Genomic DNA, 20891 nt, shown 5'->3' with positions numbered 1-20891 from the left:
TAGCATCACTTCGGGCTGACCACCTAGTGTCCAATAACCGTTTCAAAATTAGAATTTTTGACAAAGAATCTTTAAGTACGTTCGTAAGACGACCCCATATATAGGTAGAAGTGAAAAAAAAAATTATAGAGGTTTTCAAAGAAATAACAGTTTTATGTCAAATGGTAAAGCTTAGTTAAGGAACTTTATAAATTTTTGTTTATTGGATCCTTGTAGGTGTTGCAAAAGTCCGGTTACGCCCATCTGCAATACCAACCGCCTTTGTGTACTACATTTAATCACGATTATCGCTTGCACGGAGAGGCGGGCGTAGAATATAAAAATGCAGTCAATGCAAAACATTTATGTAAACCAAAATGCACACACATGCACATATTCAGAGTACATACAAACCATTTAATTAAAGGGAAAGGGAAACGGAAAGGGAAGTGGCTTTTGACGAGAATGCCGTACGAAAACCAGAGTGCTGCGAGTTGAAAAGGTGAATAAACAGATAAACTCTTCATTATGCCATTTGAAGAATGTACAGGCAAATAAATGCAAAGAAAGGAGAGGAGATGCTCTTCCCAAATGTGTTTTCACACTATGCGAAAAAATTGTATTTAGTGTTGAATGGTGGCACGAAAGTAAACCGCCTATAGCTGTATCAAGTCTACAGTGTTGCACAAAACTGTTGACCAGATTTTAAAACTGATTGTATATATTTACAAGACGTCAATATTTTTCGGAAAATGTAGTAAAATATTACTTTTATTATAAATATGGTGATCCATTTTAAGGTTCTCTACTTTGTTTTAAAGAAAAGAATACAGAAACTTCAAATTTAACAGGGAGTGTTTATTATTATTTCATAGAACATTCTTTGGTCCATTCGTTGATTTCTAATTTTGATGACTCGTTTGAGCCTTTTGACTGGTAACCGGCGAATGACTCGCCTGATGTTTTGCTACAAGACCTAAATCGAAACGGGATTCTCCGCATAGACTTTAGGATTTACATTTGCCCAGAAGTAAAGGTCTAACGGTGTGATATCACACAATCTTAGTGTGCGATGTGTGAGAAGTGACGCGGTCTTGTGGAAGCCAAATGTCGCCGAGATCACGATTTTCAATTTCAGACTTCAAAAAGTTATCATTTATGAAGTAATATGGACCGATGGTTCCACTGGCGCACAAGTCAAAGCAACCGTTGTTTTTTTCTGGATGAAATGACAGTTCTTGAATCTCTTCACGTTGCTCTTCGTCCCAAATGCGACAAATTTGCTTGTTTACACACCCATTGAGCCAGAAATGGGCCTCGCTGAACAAAACACGAAACCGTCGAATCTTCTTGGAACTTTTCAAAAGTATTTTGTATGCTTTGCTATTAAGGAGCGTTAGGCTTATCAACAGCATTCTAACATTTTGAAAGCACACTATGTATGACGTGACAGCCAGCCGGTGTAACCTAACCTATTTCTACATTTTCCCTGTATTTTTACTTCGCACACTGTAAAGGAGCCTGTAATTGCCAAAAGTTGTACAAAAGTCGTACAAGTAAAATATGTGCCGCGAATACTTCGTGGTTCCACCAATTTGTGTGTAGGAGAAATGGGGTGGAAAGTTAAGAGCACGTATAAAAAATATAGGCTAAAACAATTATTTACAAAGGAGAGCTAAAAGTGATGAGAGCAAAACGAGAGAGTGCGCATGTTTCGTAAATACACATACATACATATTACACAGTATTGGCAATGAAATTGGAAAATGAGAATTTTTCACCAAAAAAAAAAAAAAAAAAAAAAAAAAAAAAAAAAAAAAAAAAAAAAAAAAAAAAAAAAAAAAAAAAAAAAAAAAAAAAAAAAAAAATACTAAACGGGAAACGAAGGAATGCAGAGAAAAAAACTGGCATTTCGTTCAACAGTATGCGGTCCCGGCAAATTCAGTTCGTTTTATGAGCTTCGTGTGGGTACGTCGCATTTTCACGGACGCAATGCAGAACGGCGAGTTTTCACTGCAATAGTTGTGGCACGCGCAGAGTGGAAGAGCAAACGCGGAGTGAGAGCGGGGCGTGGATTGTAGTGAAAATAGAAAATCKACTATTATAAATGGGAAAAATCGCAAAAATATGCAAAACATATACAAATCAGTAGCATTAATTGGATTTTACTAGTGGCTAGAATTATGAAAGCGAATAAGTGCGTAAATTAGCCAAGTCAGCGCRGCTGATTGCTTATACGCAGCATTTCCGGAGGGGTGAAGTGAATAGTGAATTAAATCAAGCGCTTTGTGTGGCAAATTTAATTGTGTGAATTTTATACAAAATTAATTAAACAAATTAAACAAATTTATGCAAATACAAAAAATATAAATTTAAAGAATAAATAATTCATCTAAATACAACAACATTGCTGGCATTGAAGACCCGTGAAAATATTGAAGAGCATATAMATACATATATAGTTAGTTTTGTATGTGCGCATAATCACGGCAATTGCTAATATTTGGCGGCGTGCCATTAAAAGCCAAAGCGGGCGGGCGAAAGGCGCTTTTCTGCTGAAAAAAAAAAAACCCCGACAGCATAGAGGCGCAGAGGCCGAAACAAAAAGCAAATAATTTATCATACAACCACATACACCTACATACCAAACTTTGGCAAGAACATGAGGTGAGTGTAGATAGTAGTAAGTTTGCGCCACAAAAGTGCGGCAGGCAAGTGCCACTGCTCTCTTATGTACATAAATTATGGACATGGTGCCTGAACCATCTTGTTTCACGTTGATTGCCACCATAATCTTCTTTATTCTTCTCTAGCAGCGCATCAATGCATACATGCATGCATGTATACATACATATAAACATTCTCATCTATACAAGCAGTAGCAATCCTGGCGTGCCACTTGTGGTTCTTCAGTAAATTTATGCAAAAGTATGCATTTTTCCTTCCACTTTTCYGACCAATCCGTAGCTATTATCTTGTTGTACTTTCACTGAGTGGTGATTTGACGTAATTAGCATTTTGCTGTCACTTTTGTGTCGGTATTTTCATGCCTACAATTAGCATTTGCATTAAACTAATCGATAAATTGATTTTTAAATTTGACCGCCACCAACTTATAGCTGCAGTTGTGAGCAAAATAAAAGCATGTCTATATATCATTTCATATTTCAGAGCCTACTCGACAAATTTCAACCCAATTCTGTACATAATAATATCATAATATCATAACAATCTTTACCGTAACTACTTCTCAATAATGCATTCTAAATTCTGCATAAAACATATTGCGAATAATATATTTGCATTTATATTGTGACAAAAAAGTGCCCGGAAATTGTAAATAAAACGTGAAATATTTAATTATTTATCAATAATTATTTTGTCGCCTTCAACTGACTAAAAACACGCGTACTTCCCATATAACACTATTGCAAATTTCATCAGATTCTTTCGCTTCCCAGTATGTAATTCAAATATCAATGAATGCATCGGGATAATATTTTACAATAATAAAAAATGATCAAAAAGGGACTATAACTGCTCTATTCCCCAGATGCCGAATATGTGGACCCCAGTGCGTATGGCTAACTTTTTACCGAAAATAAAGGTCAATCTGTGAAATATAATTGTATTATTGAAGTTTGGAAAAAATTATTTCATCATAATAGTATGTTTGTGTGTCAAAAACAAATTTGAGCAATACTTTCCTTAGCCCCCATATATCTTATATAAAGCTTTTTTGGCTGAATGGGATGAATACTTATTTTAGTCCCCATAAACCTAATAGAAAGCTTCTTGAAATTCCGGTTAACTTAATACCTCATATTTCGGCCAATAGGCCAGTTTCATTAATAAAATTGAGTGCACGTGTTTTTCGAATACTGCTGCATCTATATGCCCAAAATTGATAAAATCGGGTGAACATTTTTTCTGGCCCCCCATTAAATTTATATCCGAAATTTCAAACATCTGGGTTATCTTTACCCACAATACAATGACTTAATGACTCAGAGAGCATCGTTTTCTATTAATAATGTTTAGCAGTAGCAATATTATATCAAATCAGTCAATATTACCACCACTTCCATATACCCCATTTAAGATTCCGTTTGTTTTATAACGTACATATCGGTTAATATGTAAAATTAACATACGCCGATGATATTGATATGATTGACTTCAACACGCACGCCATTAGTTTTACTTTCTCCAGACTGGATAAGGAAATATCTCCTGTCGTCAAACAAACAGTCGTTGCATTCGCGACTTGACTCACACGTCACTGTTGACAGTCATAACTTTCAAGAAGCAGATAACAATAACAAACTTCAAATCCAACACAGAATCACAGGTGCTACTTTGGAATGATTAGGCAATTGTGTGGTAAAATCTTCTCTCCATCATATACGTCCATAAGTCCCTCATTATTCGCGTCCAGCTATACGACGCGGAAGCATGGAGAATGACATCATCTGATAAGTAGGCTTTAAGGGTGTTCAAGAGAAATGTTTTGCAACGGAGAATACCACAGTTAATGGAACGATAAGCTGTACGAGATATACCCCGACATTGACATATCTCAGCAAATCAGTCAGACGGCTAGGTAGGTCATGTTGTCCGGATGGGAGAGAACACGCCAGCTTGGAAGGTTTTCGATTCAGATGGAAGAGATCTCCAATCCGTTGGAGAGATGAGGTGGAGAAAGACTTGGCTGCACACGGTGTCTCGAATTTATCCCCCATCGCAAAAGGAAGAAACCGCGCAAGCGCTGTCTACGTCAGTAAATAAAAAAATTAACTGAAAGTATAATATTGGATATAATCTCGAAAATATTTGAAATTTGCCTGCGAATTACCAAATATGTTGGCCTTTGTATGAGTTAAACATTTATATAGTAAAAATGTTTTAAAATATGTTCTACCGTTTATACATAGGCAATGTTAACAGCCAGTGCAATCAACTTAGACCGTTGCTGCCTCCAATATTTTCTGTGCAGTGATCCCACTTTTCACCTGACCTTAAATCGTTTACGTTGCTCAAAATGTGAGATAATTTAGCGAAAATAAATGGACAATATAGCTAAAAAACTTTGTTGTTTGTTTCTTTTCTCTACCCCAGATTTACATTTTCCACATCAACTATATTTGTACGTTAAATTAAGTCTGTTCTATTGAGTTTATGCCACATATGACAAGTATATCTAATTTGAAAATGATTTTAATTGGATTTTCCGTGACGTGAAGTAAAATATAGCAATCAAATTAAGGAAGATGATGCACTTTAATATAACTTAATAAAATTACAAATGTTATCCATTCATGATTTCGTTGAATAATGAAAGTTGAATGAACATTAAATAATGGCAACACCTGAAGGTATTTGACCGGTTTTGGTCCTTGTAAGTTTCAAAAGTCTGAAATGATCGGTTTCTCACTTCTTTACTACTTCTACTAATATGAAAAACATTCAAATATTTCACACAATACTGTGCATATGTCTTTTGTCTGTAAGCTAACTAAGCACAATAATGCATAATAGTGTTATCGATGTAACTTTTGTATGTAAGTTAAGCTTTCAATACGACAATACATGTTCATGGTGTTGAGTAAGCAGATAATTATATGTCGTGCATTCTATCGCAGTCCTTACTTATATGTCTGTCCCTGCGGTACTATATTGCTAAAACATTAAGCGAGATAAACATTTATTTATTATTAGAGAACGCAAATGGAGAAGTTAAGTTAAAAAAATTTCATCTTAGCTGCGAAAGCCTGCAAGGAAAGAAATATAAAAGGAATAGAAGGCCCCTTTTAAAATTGGTCTTGGTCGGTAGAATGGTCTTTTGAGTTAATATTTTTGAGAGTAACTTTGTTTTTCAAATTTTTATTTAAGATCGCTAAATTCCAATTGTAGCATCTATTGAGTAGAGATGTGACTACGAGCTGGCGATGGTCTTGAAGCAAGTGTCTCGCTAATACCTGTAAGTATGAAAAAATCTTGATACTTCTCGCAAAGCGAGATTGAGCGATGGTTTTGGGATCTGCCATATGAAAACCACCTGCAATGAAAAAGAGACATAATAGATATCCTTTATTGGTAATGTGCCGCTGTCCAACTCGTTGACGTCCTCATAAAAATAAAGGCGGACACATCGTTCAACTTTATTACGAAAATTCAGGTTCTGTAAAGAATGAGTTTAGCGCGCTTCGCTCAACTTATGGTAAGCATAATCGGCCTACTGAGCCTACTATTCGCAACACCATCATCACCTATTTTGAGAACCAGCATTCATTATTGGAAAATATTGCACAGAATATACCATATCCCGCAGGTAGTAAAGAGAACATAGCAGCCGTAGCTGAAAGTATTCACGAAGACTGTGGAGAATCGATTCGGCGCCGTTCTCGACTTCTTAAATTGAAAGAAGCTCGACCTGAAGCTGCCGACGTTCTCAAACTATTGGAAAGTTCTAAGCAGATCCGAAATTTTCGAGTAAAATTTTGTTCAACAATGAGGTCAATGAGTACGTAAATAAGTAAAACGAGTCATCGAGAATTGGACACAAGGGATACAGCATCCGAGACGTAGCCGCGGCGAACGTTTGATCTTCTTCATATATGAATGACTCAACTCATAGAGATGTGAAAGTTAAAGGAAAATATTGATTGCTTCCAATAATAGTGAACATTATAGTTATCAATTACAAAGTATATCTCTATTATTAAATTCATACTAATAAGAGAAATCTTGAGAATCTTGAAATACATCTGTGTGTAACGTTCGTATTTCATGCCACGAACAAAGCTTGTAAAAGCTCAAAGTATAATTTTCACACTTGCTGGCATCATATCAAGCTCAACCGTAGTAAATTCGCATTTAATCAAAATAATAAAAAATTTATATGTGTTGCTGCCATACATCCCTGTACAACCATGCATGCATTCTATCCATTATGTGGGTTGCCGTGAATTTTTAGTAGCAACCGGAGCGACGGAGACGCTAGTTGCCTACTTACCATATGCAATTAGGTTTTGTTGTTAGGGAAATCCGCCAGGATGTTGTGAAAAATTGTTGACTGATGAAAAGTGAGAGTCTGCAGAATTAACACGCCAAACAATAGCACTCACAACATAGTTTATACCTACATACATATATAATATACCATATGAGTCTTACTATACTATAGAAAGTGTAATGAGGGAGCAAACTACTTAGTGCTTCCTTGTGAGGTTTCTTATGACAAAGAAAACACTCTGTATGAAATATGTATGTACTATATATATTCGTGCAATTAATATTAATATATTTTTATCGTTGGGAGGGAGTTTTAGTTCTTGACAGTTTATTTGCAGTTAATGAGTCTAAAGAAGATACAAGTACTAAAAATTGAAGCATTATTGAGTAAGGAATTAAAGGCAAGTTCAAGCGAAATTTGATATTAGATATCGAATGCTTTCTAGTTTTCACAGTACTACTTTAATGCAACATATTAATTAATGAACATAATTGGAATAAGGTTAATTAGATGGTTGCAATGGTCACCAGTTCAAAAAGTAAGGCTTTGAGCCAAACGTATTTGAAGTTTTACACTTTACACTTTTTACACTGTAGGCAAAAAATAGTAAAACTTTTTAATTTAAATTTTACGCGAAAACTTATTCGTCGAAATATTTTTATTTTAAATCAGTGACATCTGTGCCAAATATCACATCAAAATAATCATTAGTGTTAAGTTATACTCCTGCCGTACCAAAGTACATACTTAAAATGCATTCGAGGCCTTTTACGATGGGTGAAATTATTCAGCAAAGAATTTCCAGTCAATTTTGTTGCGGAATCAAATTTTTGATATCGAACCGTTCACAAAGTTGGAAAAGACTTTCTGTGGTAATTGCTTGTCGCAAGCAGGTGTTTTTGATTGGTACAAATTATTCAAAGAGAGTCCGTGTTGACGACGAATCACGCCTAGGACCGTTACCAACATAAACTGCTGATCAAAACTTCAATAGAATAAAGGAATTTATGCTTGAGAACCGACGATTAACGGTCACGGATGTTACTGGCATCGTTGGAATATCAGAAGGATGAGTGAAAACCATTTTCAAAGATCATTTGGGCCTAAGAAATGTAAAAGTACGATTGGTTTTAAAATCACTCGATTCATTCGAAAAACAGCGTGTAACAAAACGACAACCAGGATGTCATGAAATGACAGGCGATGAGCCTTAGATCAATGCTAACGAATCGGTAACAGATGATTCAGCGGCCGAATATCGAAGCCGAAAAAAACACTTCGAAGCAGGTCAGAAATTAAGGTTATCTTGACAGTTTTGTTCGATTATAGAGATGTGGTGCTCTCCGAATTCCTTTCCACCGGCCAAACTGTCAACAAGGAATACTATTTGAGTGTTATGCGTTCTTTGGACGAACCTAATCACCGGAATTATGGGTCGACAACTCTTTGTTTTTGCACCATGATCATGCACCGTCGTATACTACATGGATTCTTCGTGAGCTTTTTGCCAAACTTTCAACAAATATTGTGCCACAACAACCGTATTCGACTAGATTGCGTCCGTGTGACTTCTGGCTATTCAGCAAACTCAAACGGCCGTTCCGGAAAAACGGTTATAAGTCAACTGAAGACATTAAACATGAATCGCTACGCATATTAATGCAATTTCAAAAACTGACTTTAACTTTAGTTGTAATCGAAAAAAAAATGGTTAGTTCAAGTCTTTAAAAATTGTATCTGAAAGATATGTGTGAAATTTCATGAAGATCGGTTGAGTACTCTGGCTTGAAATCGATTTCAAAAACACAGTTTCGAGAAAAACGCGTTTAAAGACGGCACACTCAGCCAAGCTTACTATTACTCAGTTCAACTAGAAAATTTAGGACAATATTGTAGAGGTGTGGTAAAATTTGATAAGACAATAAAAAAAAAAAAAAACAATACAAATTTTTTGAAACCAGTAGAGCCATGTAACCCCTTAACAATTTGTTTCGAGGATTTGAAAAAACGTTATCACAAGTTTATTGGGGCCAAGGAGGATTAATTTAGGAGACGACATAGATTTTTAAGAATAAATTAAGAGTTTTAAAATTATGAATAAAGTCCTACTATTTTTTGCCGACGGTATTATGTATGGTGTAACAGCCGTCCAGTTCTCTTGAATGCTTTAAGTTTTTCCTCATCTCGGTTCGTCACCGTCCATATTTCTGAGCCGTTTAATAGGGTATAAATAATGAGAGACTTATAGAGTGTCATTTTTGTGCATCGAGAGAGGGACCTGTTTCTCAATTGCCTGCCGATATCAAAGTAGCACCTGTTGGCAAAAGTTCTTCTGCTCTTGAACGTCGTGCTTAATTATTGGTGCAAATTATGCTGATTCTGAGACTTAGAAAGTCTTTAACTTTTTCAAATTTATAGTTTTCCTTTCTTGTCGATACGTAATCATGGAAAGTCATGGGTCCATATTGAATTTCTTTTTCACCAGTCTTATTAATAACATCTGCGAACACAGGTTATTTTCCAAAATGATAAATTTATGATAATGAAGAGTTGACACATTATATACATATGTATTAAAACAAAAAAAAAAAAAACAAAAAAAATTTTCACCGCTTAGGCGTTACCTGACGTGATATAAAAATCATTCATACTCTCTGCAAACTAATTAATAACTTAATTTCATTCTATTTGCAGTGAGGCCAAACTTTTTGACGGCAGTTCTGGCCGTTTGGCGCTCGGTTCAACAGTCGTCGTGTTCTGTCTGTTCTACAATGACGCTTGCGGACCGGCGATAGTGTTTGCCAATTTCCTCGCCTTCACCTATGGCGCAATGGCAGGTGAGTGGGCAATACTGCCGCATATAATCACAAGTCATCGTCGACAAATTTTAATTTTCTTTTGTAGATACTTTTTGATATGTATGCTATTCATTTTACTACTAATAATCATTACCACTAATAATAATTAGCTCACTTAACGAATTTTTGCCCTCTCTTTATGCACAGCTTACTGCAAGGCCCATTTGAAATCCCTCCAAATCCCGTACATTCGGGCAAGCAACAAATTCGACTACACCTGCCTGTTTCTGGCCACGTGGTTGGATGTGCTGGCGGTGCTGTGTGCCTGTGTCGCCCTGGCGCGTACCATGAGCACCTGCTTGGATGCCATGACGGGCGGCATGGCGCACATACTGATTTTAGGTAAGCCAACTACTGATGAATTAACTTATTATGCATATTCAGATTAAATTAGAAATTGTGTTATGTTTACTTTTCGGTGGCACTGTGTGCAATTTTATCTTAACACATTTGCTAAGTCAGATTTTTGGCATACTTTTAGGCCGCAATTCATCGCCGTACGAGCCGTGGCCGGATGTGCTGGGTGTTGCCGTCGTCATTATAATTACAGTTATGTTTATGCTGGGACTGGACGTGAGTACATACTTCTGAAGATATTTACATATTTATATATACATATTTTAGTGATTCAAATGAAAATCGAAGCCATAATACCCTTCAGAAATAACGAAGTTTTCGTTCAATAACTTAAGATTTCCTGTTCAGTTCCAACTTCATTGCTCAGTCCATTTCTTTCAAATTTTAACACACTTGTAGGTTACATTTTTACATTTACTTGAAAATTTATTACTACTCCTGTTTATTCCTTTTAATTCTAACCCGACAGCATTCAAAAGTCTTCCATATCATCATGTGGTGCGGCGTGATCATCCTGAACTTGTGCCCTCCGGCCGCGACTTGCTGGAAAGGCGACATTTTGGAGTGGACCCGATATTGGTTTCGGCCAGACGGATTTGTTAGTGTGAGTAAGCGCAATATGCATTATTATATCATACACCTTTGTATGTGTTGTGATCAAAACTGACCCGAACCGGTTCTTTAAAACGGCGATTCAATAAAAATGTTTTCCTGGACTGATGCAAACTTTTTTACATTCATGTTTGATCGCAATATTTTTTGTCGTGCGATTTTTATCATATCATAGTAAAATGAAATTGAAAAATCAGTTTGCTGCGGCTACGAAATCTTTAAGTTTGTTGAAGAACTGTTTTGGGCAGTCCACTATATAATGAACATAAATATTTGAGTGGCACAAGCATGTAGTGAAGGGTGTGATGTCATCAAAAATTTATCCCATGCGAGCCATCTAATCACCTCTGCTAATACTGATAACTTTGAAAAAGTTAAAGAACCAGTCATCAGAGATAATAGCGGATCTCACCATTTCTCATGGATCTACTCAATAAGTTTTGGTTAGTGTTTTCGTTATGAAGCCTGCCAATGCTTGAGTCATGCCAAGAGAGAATCTTGAATAAAACTTAGGTCGAGTAGAGGGCATAAAAAAGATGCTTGAGGACAGTATAGTAAACGTGGTGCGAAACCACCTGCCTGAAATACCGATTCTCAACCAATATTTTGGAAATAAATTTGTACGATTTGCAATCGGATTAAGCCTATGAATTACGAATTGGCAGACCATATTCAGTATATCTCAAGCAAAAGTCTTTTTCACAGGGCTAAGTTCGAAAAAAGTTTTGTCTAATTGAAAACCATACATTTAAAAACAACACCCGTTATATACTCTGTATAGTGTATATCGTCACCTGAAATTCAACATAACGTATCACCAAAAAATTCGAAATTGAGTGTCTTATTGATTACGCTTCACTACTTCAAATTACATACATAATATTACATATATTCAACATTTTTAGGTTCTGCGATCAGATATAAACCAGTTTTAATCAATATTAAATAGTTTTTTCACTCATCTTCCATTTTATTTTGTGTTTCATTCATGCCACTGGAAACAATAGAGCAATTATGCACCGAATTAAAGAAAGAGAGCATTTCCCAACGCCGAAGATCAGAACCTACAAACAAAATTTAAGTCCTACAAATAACGAAATAAATGCCGAATTGTATGCAACAGATGAGGAAGAGCTTGCCCGCGAAACAGATTGGATTTTGGAAAAAAAAGGCCCAGTAAAAAAAGGAAAGTTGAACTATCTCCTCAGCTTGTTGCTCCAGCTACAACAAATACCATAAAAGAAGTCGGAAGAAATAAAAAAGGAAAAAAAATCTCACGACCTCCTCCAATAATGATATCGGGTGACTGTGAATACCAAAAAATATATAACATTACGAATGATGAGGCGAAAAAAGCATTTACTATCAAGCTTCTAAATAATAATACATCAGACTCTGATGATTACAGAAAGTTAACCAAAACTCTGTCTACACAGAACTTACCGTAGTTTTCTTATGACAATAAGCAATCTCGTCCAATTAAGGTAATGGTTAAAAATTTACATCACTCAAACGAGCCAAAGGCTATAATATCAGACCTTCATAAGAAGGGATTCAAAGCTATAAACGCAGTCAACAAACTGAAGTATAAAACGAAAGAGCCGTTAGATATGTTTCTTCTTACTTTCGATGCAACAGCAAATATAAATAACATATATGCAATAAAAACCATATTGCATTCAGTTGTTGTCATTGAGGCCGTAAAACAGTCAAAGCTCATACCACAATGCAAATTGTGTCAATCATATGCACATACTCACAACTACTGTGATAAGCAAGCAAGATGCGGGAAAGCATAAAACCTAATCACAATCAACCAAAATGTTGTAACTGTGGTGAGGCTCATCCCGCTAACTACAGAAGATGCGTAGTTGCGAAAGAACTGCAAAGGATTCGTGACCAAAGAACTGGTACAAAGAAAAACAATCCACGTCCTAAAAGCTCGGTTGTAAAAGATACCAAAAGCCTCCTAAAAAACTCAATACGCCAACCAATGGCTGAAAATAAAGTTTCAATAGCAAATGAGCTAACTTACTCGCAAGTTGTAAAAGAGAACACTTGTTCAAATGATGCTAGCATTCTTCAACCAATCTTACAGAAGCTTACAAAACAAAATTAGTTTATCATTGCACTTGAGAAGAGGCTTCAGAAGCTCGAAAAAGCAGTACAAAAAAAAAAAAAAAAAAAAAAAAAAAAAAAAAAAAAAAAAAAAAAAAAAAAAAAAAAAAAAAAAAAAAACAATAAATAAATATGACAAAATTCTTAAAAATTATGCTACGGAACGTAAACGGCTTTACCAAACACCAAAATGAGCTAGAAACAATACTCGCTACTGAAAAAATGGACGTATGCTTAATATCCGAGACCTATTTTAGCAAGCAAACTTACACTAAATTCAGAAACTTCGACATGTAACATGGCAAAATTCTAGTCTACAAGTAGGTGTTCAGACCAGTTTGGACTTATGGGATACAACTTTGGGGCTGCTCAAGCCCTAGCATTGTTGCACAAATCCAGCGATTTTAAAACAAAGTTTTAATCGGATCTCGGAATTGACTCAGTTGCTGCATCAATTAAAAAAACTGCAAAGTCTCATATGGAAAGACTTTCTGACCATGTGAACACTGGAGCCAGGGCCGAAAATGTTGTTACGTTATTTTGCATTTCAGGTGACGATATGTACATACATATATATATTTGTTTACTTTGTCGTATTTACGTCGCCAATGGTTGGGTAATTTGTTGCACAAGTTCTCGGCGCCCCTTTGACTTACGACCGTTTGTAGCAATTATTCTGATTTGCTGTGGTTTGCTGTTTGCAAATCTCTCTCAGCGCGCTTTCTACAATTGCCAACAGCGCGGTGCATGTTGTGTGTTCACTGGTGTGGTTTAATGAATAGAAACCAAATGCATAAAGAAAGATGAGAAAAACGTAGATTTGTGCGCCAAAGCAGAAACCATTTAAATTTGTATACTAAAGTGAGATTCTAATAATATAAGAAGAGAAGAGTAGGGTAATTTAATTAGTTATTGCTAGTATGGTTAAAAGTATATACCTATTTTAGATAAAATTATATAATATTTATATGACAACTTTACATAAATCTATATATATATAATATATTTTCTGTTTTTACAGCTTCTATTTCCGGCGGCGCAACTTTCCTTTGCTTATCCCCGAGAGTTGCCACTGCCCAATTCATTTCTTGAGCGTTTCAAGGGGTTTGGAAAATTCTTCAGAACTCTCTTTATCTTGTGTTTGACGATAGTATCCCTGTCGTTTTTGGTTCATCATAAGTAAGTAAGACTTTAGTCAACAATTTTTTAAGAGCATCTGCTCGCTTTGTATTATTAACCTAGAAGTTAACCTAAATTGTTATGAAGCCTTAGACTTTGCCTTCATAGAGAAATCTGTTCCTAATGAAACGAAGAGCTGTTAGGTTAGGTTAGGTTAGTAAAATATTCTGATTTCACGTGAGACCACAAATAATTCCACTTAGACAGCTTGAGACGCCAATCTGTTGTGATGCCCAGAACTCATAGGTGGGCATCAAAAAAATGGTCGTACATCGACAAAAGGACAATTTCACCCAATTTTTACGTAAAAAGTATTCCAACCGTGATAGTTCAGCCTTAGTCTGGCTAAATATGGACAGAGGAGAAGAAAGTGCCTAGATGTTTTCAATTCATTTTCCTTCAAGCAACTTTGTCAAGTTCCGTCATCATAAAATGTACAGGTTAAGACCTGTATGGAAGTCATGCATACCTCCCTAAAAACCGCATTTCGGAGAAGTATAACCTTACCTTAATGGCTTCTGCTTTAAAAACCCTACAGTCTGCTTGGCAGTCTGAAACATTGTTCATACAAATAGGTTTTTTTGCGAGAATTCACCTAAATCTTGAATATTAGTAATACCCTTCTTAGAAGGATGTCCATGAAAGTAGGGTTCTGGAAGTATTGTGTTTTTTTTCATGGAACTCTCTTAGCCTTCTTTATTTCGGACTTGTATACAGCAAGTCCTGTCTTATACAGCATCCAATCACCGCTAGAATGGCTTTTTGGGTTTTTTCTTTTGCTTTTCTGAGTTTTTAGAGAAAATGAGCGGTTCTGCACACAGCATTCAAAACATCGACAATACCGCTGTGAGTACTGAGTCGCAACCTGACGCGACCAGAACAGCTGTTCGAAGCTCGCATAAGTGCTCAGAATGCCTCGAGTTTGCATTCGCGGCAATTATTGCCCTCAGCTGGAACTGTCCTTAACAGATCTGGAGGTGATTCTACTTCGCCATCATGAGGCATGTAGATCGATACCAATCAAAGTTCGCTACCACCGTCCTCTAGGCTGACGGTGGCGACATTCTCGTTGCTGAAAGGTGGTCGAAGAAGAACACTAAGCTCATTGCTGACAAACCAACAAACATTGATTCTACATGTTTTATTTGTCGATAGCAGCTTATGCCTTTTTACTTCAACCGAGAGTTGGCGTTGCAACTCAGCCATGGTTCCTGAATAATGGCAGCGTCAGATCAGGGATCCTTCCGACTTATCATAGGGGCACTTGGATACACTTATAATGGTGTCTGTTTTCATTTCCATTTAGATCCCATCTCTCCCGTTCCTGCTAGAGTGGATAACTTCTATTTAACCATAATTTAGGCTTCGAAGTTGTGTGTTCAAAGAAGTTATAGGCAAAAAAAGAATTAAAAAAAAATTATTATAAAAATTCTCCAAAATAACTTTTAAACTATTTTCTAATGTTATCTATATTTATATTAGACGACAGCATATCAAAGAACCTCTCCGATTTCTTTCTTTCAGACCAGTTAACGAATACATTGCCAATCCATTCCTCAACTTTCTGGACGATATTACCTTAGGCAAGCTAGTGCCAGCCGCTGCTTGTTTGCTCATGCTAACCTCATCAGCCGCATACTTGGAACTCTTTCCAGAACTCTACGGTTTAATAGTGCGTTTCGCTACCTCAGAATGGAAGGTGCTCTCAAAGCACATTAGCTACGAAAGTTCCGAAAGCGGTAGTCCCGTATTTGCTATTTTTATAAGTGGTGGGTGTTAATGACCTAACTCAATTAGTTTCTTTGTGCAGACATATTTTTTAACGAATTTATTACTTTTACTTTGCAGGCAGCCTCTGTGCTATGTTGGCCTTTGCGTGTCCAATGCAACACCTCATCAACACGCTGGCGGCCAGCCATTTAGCGGCAGGCTTCTTAAGAGCTTTTTACTTATTGTACATACCAGTCCGTCCAAAGTATATACAACGTTCCGGTAAATAATAGTTTCTATATAATAGTTATGTCTTAAACTAATTCTAATTATGCACCGCTAGCAGCGATTTCGTCACTTGCATATAGTCGGCTTAGCACGGCAGCCGCCGCAACGGCTTCATACAAACGTCCAGATGCGAAAAAGACCAGTAAGCGGAGCATACTGGGTGTCAACGTAGCCAATATAAGTACAGCGAAGAAACCAGCGCCGAAGAAAAAACCAAAAAAGGAGTTAGAAAAAGAATGGCTCTTGCTGGGTGAACCTACATCTCCGTGTCCTATACGCCAACCGACCGATGTCGAATCCGCAATGCAGTCGAGCAGTAAACCAGTGGTACAATTGTTGGATTCTTTGCTTTGCCATTCATAATAATATATTTTCTTCTTTGAAGCCTTTGAATTTCATTTACCCAGAGGTAGTCGAGGTCAGCGACTCTGACACCTCAACAGATATTGATGCGATTGTCGATGAATATAGACAAAAAATTAGGGTAAAATAAATGCGTTTACAATAATTAAACCTTATCTAGGAATTTTTTTGTGCATTTCAGATTACAACTTCGAGCCTAATCGATATCAGCTCGCGTGTTCCGACGGTACTATCTTGGCGCTTTGCTTTGTTGATCATTTCTGTTGTAATATTTGGCACAGTTTCATTCGCTTTCAATAGTATGCAGCAGAACCCATATGGCGAGATAGTCTTCGGCTGTGGTAAGTGTTCAAATATAATGCTGTGAACTTATCTTCGGAAATATTAATTTCCAATGCCTTTAGATATAAGTTTAGCTCAAAATTGGCTCAGAAGATGCAACTTCTTAACAAAATGTCCCACTTTTGGTTTTCACTACTAGACTCCAGTAGGTATTCCTCTTCTTTATTGGCGTAGACACCGTGTACGTGATATAGCCGATTGTCAGGGGGGTTTCAAAACCCAGCGCATAACTCGGTCGAGAGATCTGTCGTTTTCTCACTATAGCTCGAATTCAAGCTTGAGCCATATGCAAAAGAATCGCTTCCAAGTGAATGGTGCTCAGAGAACTTTACTCACTTGCGTGAACTTGTACTCATGATTCCAGCGTCGCTCTAGGTATTGGCTAGATATAATGCTTGTGAAGTAATCGAGTGTGTAGCTCGAAATACTTGTCCTATGGCTCCACAAAATGGAAAAATATGGTTTTGAGAGTTTCGTAGATACTGGAAGAAGTCTCGATAAGCGTTCGGAAGACCCTTAAATATTGTCATCTGCCTTCGTTGTTGTGTTCAAATCATTTGGTGGTCTTAATGAATCTATTTATCTCCGTTATGTTTTTTGTAGATAGACATTCAAGGTTTAAAACCAGATGGATTTCAATAATTCTATATCGAGCTTGCGATCAAACTGGGCCCTCACAACAGAAGTGAAGAACTGGGTCTTTACATCCTTCCAGTTGGAAGTTGAGGCAAATGTTGCTAAGGTAATGTTCTCCAAATGGGGAAAGCCTCGTTATCCACATATTCCATATATACTTTTCTTTGGCCTATTTAAAAAGTTCTTGGTTCTTGTCTTTCCATAATTTGGCAAATTTTGCTGCGCTCCAGTCTTGCTTTTTTAGATTTCCATCTTTTCTGAGCTATTTCTTCAAATTGCGTATTGAGTTTTCTCTTGATTGCTCGTAGCGTCGTCTAGTGAGGTCTAGTTTGCTTATTCATTGCCGAAAATATCAGTAAGCTTAAACCTTTCGTACATTTGCTGACCAAACTGGTTTCTTTAGCGATGATAACGCCAGCAAGAATCCTTGGAGTAGAGCTTCGTCGGTATATATTGAGTATTCTACTGTCCTACTAAACCTCCCTTCATTAACGTCTGAAGGGTATTGTCTTCTGGAAATCACTTTTAAACTAAAACCTTCGGACAATTTGGTATAATTTATTTAGATCATGTCCTGGAGCTGATTTAGAGTATCGCTATATCCGTAAATTTTCTTGTTGCAACTATCAATCTCCTTGATTTTTATAACAGAACATGTTGCTACTTTTCGTGTAAAGATCTCTAAGTTCAGTTGTTGTAGGCGCATTTTAAGCGCATTTGTCTGACGTGATGATAACGACGATAACCCCTGCACAACCTATTTTTAATAATTTCCGGATATTATATTGTTTATTTAATCTTGCAACCAAACCAATGCTCTATATATAAGAGTAATCCAATCGATGGCCGTACACATCAATATGACTATATTTCGGGACTCAGTTCATGCAAAGTATTCTCTTGCACGTGTAATATGTCATTTAAGCTTCTTCATCGTTCGTTTGTCGTTCGTTTATCAATATTAGTTTGGTATTGATCTCAACCCCTAAGTATGTTGTCGTGTGGAAAGTAAGATAAAATCGAGGTATTTGGTCACTGGGATTAAATCCTAGTTCATTCTTATCGAGCTATAGATGTAATCTTCTCAAATATCTTTCCATCAGCTCACTGATTTTCGATGGAAACAATATTGACTTCATTATGACTATATCGACCACAGAAAAAGCGAGGAAAAAGCGCCTCCACCCATCACCGTATATTGCTGATCTCTAGGGAAGTACGTGTTCATAAGAGCCGAAAATGATGCTCCAGCATTTATGGAAGATGCTACGATTATATTCTTCTTACCTTCTTCTTCTTTACTGGCGTAGACATCGCTTTCGCGGTTATAGCCGATTTAACAACAGCGCACCAGTTTTTTTTTTTTTTCTTTTCGAGTGTAGCCATATCCTTACCCAGTTGGTCCTTCCAACGGTGTGGTGGTCTTCCTTTTCCTCTGCTTCCGCCGTCGGTTACTGCGACGAATACCATCAGAACTGGAGTGTTTTCACCCATTCGGACGACATGACCTAGCCAGCGTAGCCGGTGTCTTTAATTTGCTGAACTATGTTAATGTCGTCGTATATCTCATACATCGTTCGTCGTTCCATCAACTGCGGTATTCGCCGTTGCCAATGCGCAAAGGACCATAAATATTTCTCTTGAAAACTTGTCACGTCGACTATCAGTTGTCATCATACTTGCCACGGCACCATATAGCATAGAGTGACTTGTTGCATTTAGTCTGTGTTCCTCGAGAGATGAATTTACTTCTCATTTGCCTACTCAGTCCAAAGTCGCAGCTCTTGGCAAGAGATATTCTGCGTTGAATTTCGAAGCTATCGTTGTTGTTTGTGTTCATGCTGGTTCCAAGATAGAGGAAATTACAACTGTCAACTGTGACGTGGGAGCCAAGTCGCGCGTGTTACGACTGCTTGCTTGATTACAGAAAATTTTTCGTCTTGCCCTCGTTCACTACCAGACCCACTTGCTTCAACTGGTTTATTTAGTCGAAAAAAAGAGTTTCATATTTTTTAGTTTTTATATCTTAAAGTCTATATAATATATTATAAGTCCGCTCTTTTTTATATTTTACAGGAACAATGATACTTAGTTCTATGCTATCATTGGTTCCACGCCACAAGGCCGGTGTCATCTGTTTGAATCCCGTTTTCTGTTGCTGCACCCTTTTGACCAGTTGCGTTCTTTTTGGCGCGTGTTCGTACTACGTCTGGCCGGCAATTGTCTTTTGGGTGATTGCTGGTCTCATGTTATTACTGCGCTGCGACAATTGGTGTTGTGGTTGCTTCGAACATAGTGGTGGCACCATACAAGAACAGCTAATACCGAACGATGCGCCGAAAACAATGACAAAGTCGACGGCAATACACATACCAGGCCCACCAACAAATCCAGTAACAGTACCAACTTTAGTGAATACGAGCAGGTGACAATTAGAATCCTCAGAGAGTGAAGACCTGAATGTGTGCGATTTCATAGAGAGCCGTAACGAAGATGACGAACTTTGTTGGAGCGAGTAGAAATATTGTAAAAATACAAGAATAATGAAATGTTCAAACAACTGAGTACCTATTTGTGACACCTGATTTATAGTATTTGGAGTGAAATGTTGTGCCGCAGCCGTAGTCATAGTCATTGCCGTCTCCGTAATGCCGCCTGCTTGCCTGAAACTGCAACCGAGTAGAAAAAGCATATTTTATAAGACAAATCCTCATCCGAAATCAGGCGAAAAACCTACAGTTTTAGCCAAAAAGCTGGTGTATGAGTATTTATACTATTATATTTATATGTATTGTGTGCTTAATTTTAGTATTTATTTCAGATAAATATAAAAAGAATTTAGAGCACTAGGGTTTGTATCTTGAATGATCGAATTGTAATACGATTAACAGTTATAAATATAATTTCGAGTTAAATAATATTGTATGTCATATGTGTTGGAAAAACAGTTTTATAAAGAGTACTTGAAAAACATGTGTGCTAAATTTAAACTAATCAAATACTTCATAATCATCTGGACTCATCAATTTAATATTTGAGTTGAGAAAATTAGCTATACGAGCAAACTCAGTGTCGAGTGAAATATAAAAAATGACATAATATAAGAAAATAAATTTTCGAAAATATCAAGAAAAATATTTTAAATTACACGACCAAGGCGTTTTTTTATGCAAATGGCTTGCTTAGAGGTACATACTTATATAACGGGTGACCCAAGAGAGGTACTTTTTCAATAATCAATTCGGCGCCATTCGCAAAAAATTGAAGTGAGGTATGAAACGACTTGACGCATTTTACGACGAGATCTTAAATTGAAAGTGTACAAAGACAGCTGGTTCAAGAACTGAAGCCGCTCGTCCTTCCCAAGCGACATAGCTTCGCTCTAGAGGCTCCTGAAAATTTCAAATTTTGTTCAACGATGAGGCCCATTTCTG

At 36.8% G+C, this 20891-nt stretch overlaps 1 protein-coding gene across 3 annotated transcripts; it reads left to right on the top strand.

Moving 5' to 3' along the window:
* The first annotated feature begins 2366 nt into the window (after nt 1-2366).
* On the top strand, nt 2367-20606 carry LOC108973781. 3 transcript variants are annotated; one of them, XR_001993746.1, is made up of 13 exons: nt 2367-2646; nt 9689-9831; nt 10000-10194; nt 10334-10425; nt 10679-10813; nt 13961-14118; nt 15643-15887; nt 15967-16110; nt 16172-16443; nt 16502-16600; nt 16661-16820; nt 19534-20215; nt 20279-20606. XR_001993746.1 is itself a non-coding variant. In XM_018941261.1 (12 exons), exons 1-12 carry the CDS (start codon nt 2642-2644, stop codon nt 19884-19886), a joined length of 1998 nt encoding a protein of 665 aa, XP_018796806.1. In that variant the 5' UTR covers nt 2367-2641; the 3' UTR covers nt 19887-20606. The 3 variants fall into 3 exon arrangements, 2 of the variants coding, with proteins under 2 accessions (XP_018796806.1, XP_018796805.1); XM_018941261.1 differs by having other exon boundaries at nt 16175-16443; nt 19534-20606; XM_018941260.1 differs by having other exon boundaries at nt 19534-20606.
* Nucleotides 20607-20891: the final 285 nt, after the last annotated feature.

This window comes from Bactrocera latifrons, unplaced genomic scaffold (assembly GCF_001853355.1).
Source record: "Bactrocera latifrons isolate USDA-ARS-PBARC rearing strain unplaced genomic scaffold, ASM185335v1 scaffold_50, whole genome shotgun sequence".
In the NCBI taxonomy this organism is placed as follows: Eukaryota; Metazoa; Arthropoda; class Insecta; order Diptera; family Tephritidae; genus Bactrocera; species Bactrocera latifrons.
Note: the sequence above shows the minus strand (reverse complement) of the source record. Positions and strands in the feature narration are given on the sequence as shown.

What these genes read in the sequence shown, in the direction of transcription:
- LOC108973781 (XM_018941260.1), top strand. An exon ending in GGCCAGACGGATTTGTTAGT is followed by an intron (nt 10,814 to 13,960) that starts GTGAGTAAGCGC and finishes CTGTTTTTACAG; the next exon opens with CTTCTATTTCCGGCGGCGCA. An exon ending in AGTCGAGCAGTAAACCAGTG is followed by an intron (nt 16,444 to 16,501) that starts GTACAATTGTTG and finishes TCTTCTTTGAAG; the next exon opens with CCTTTGAATTTCATTTACCC.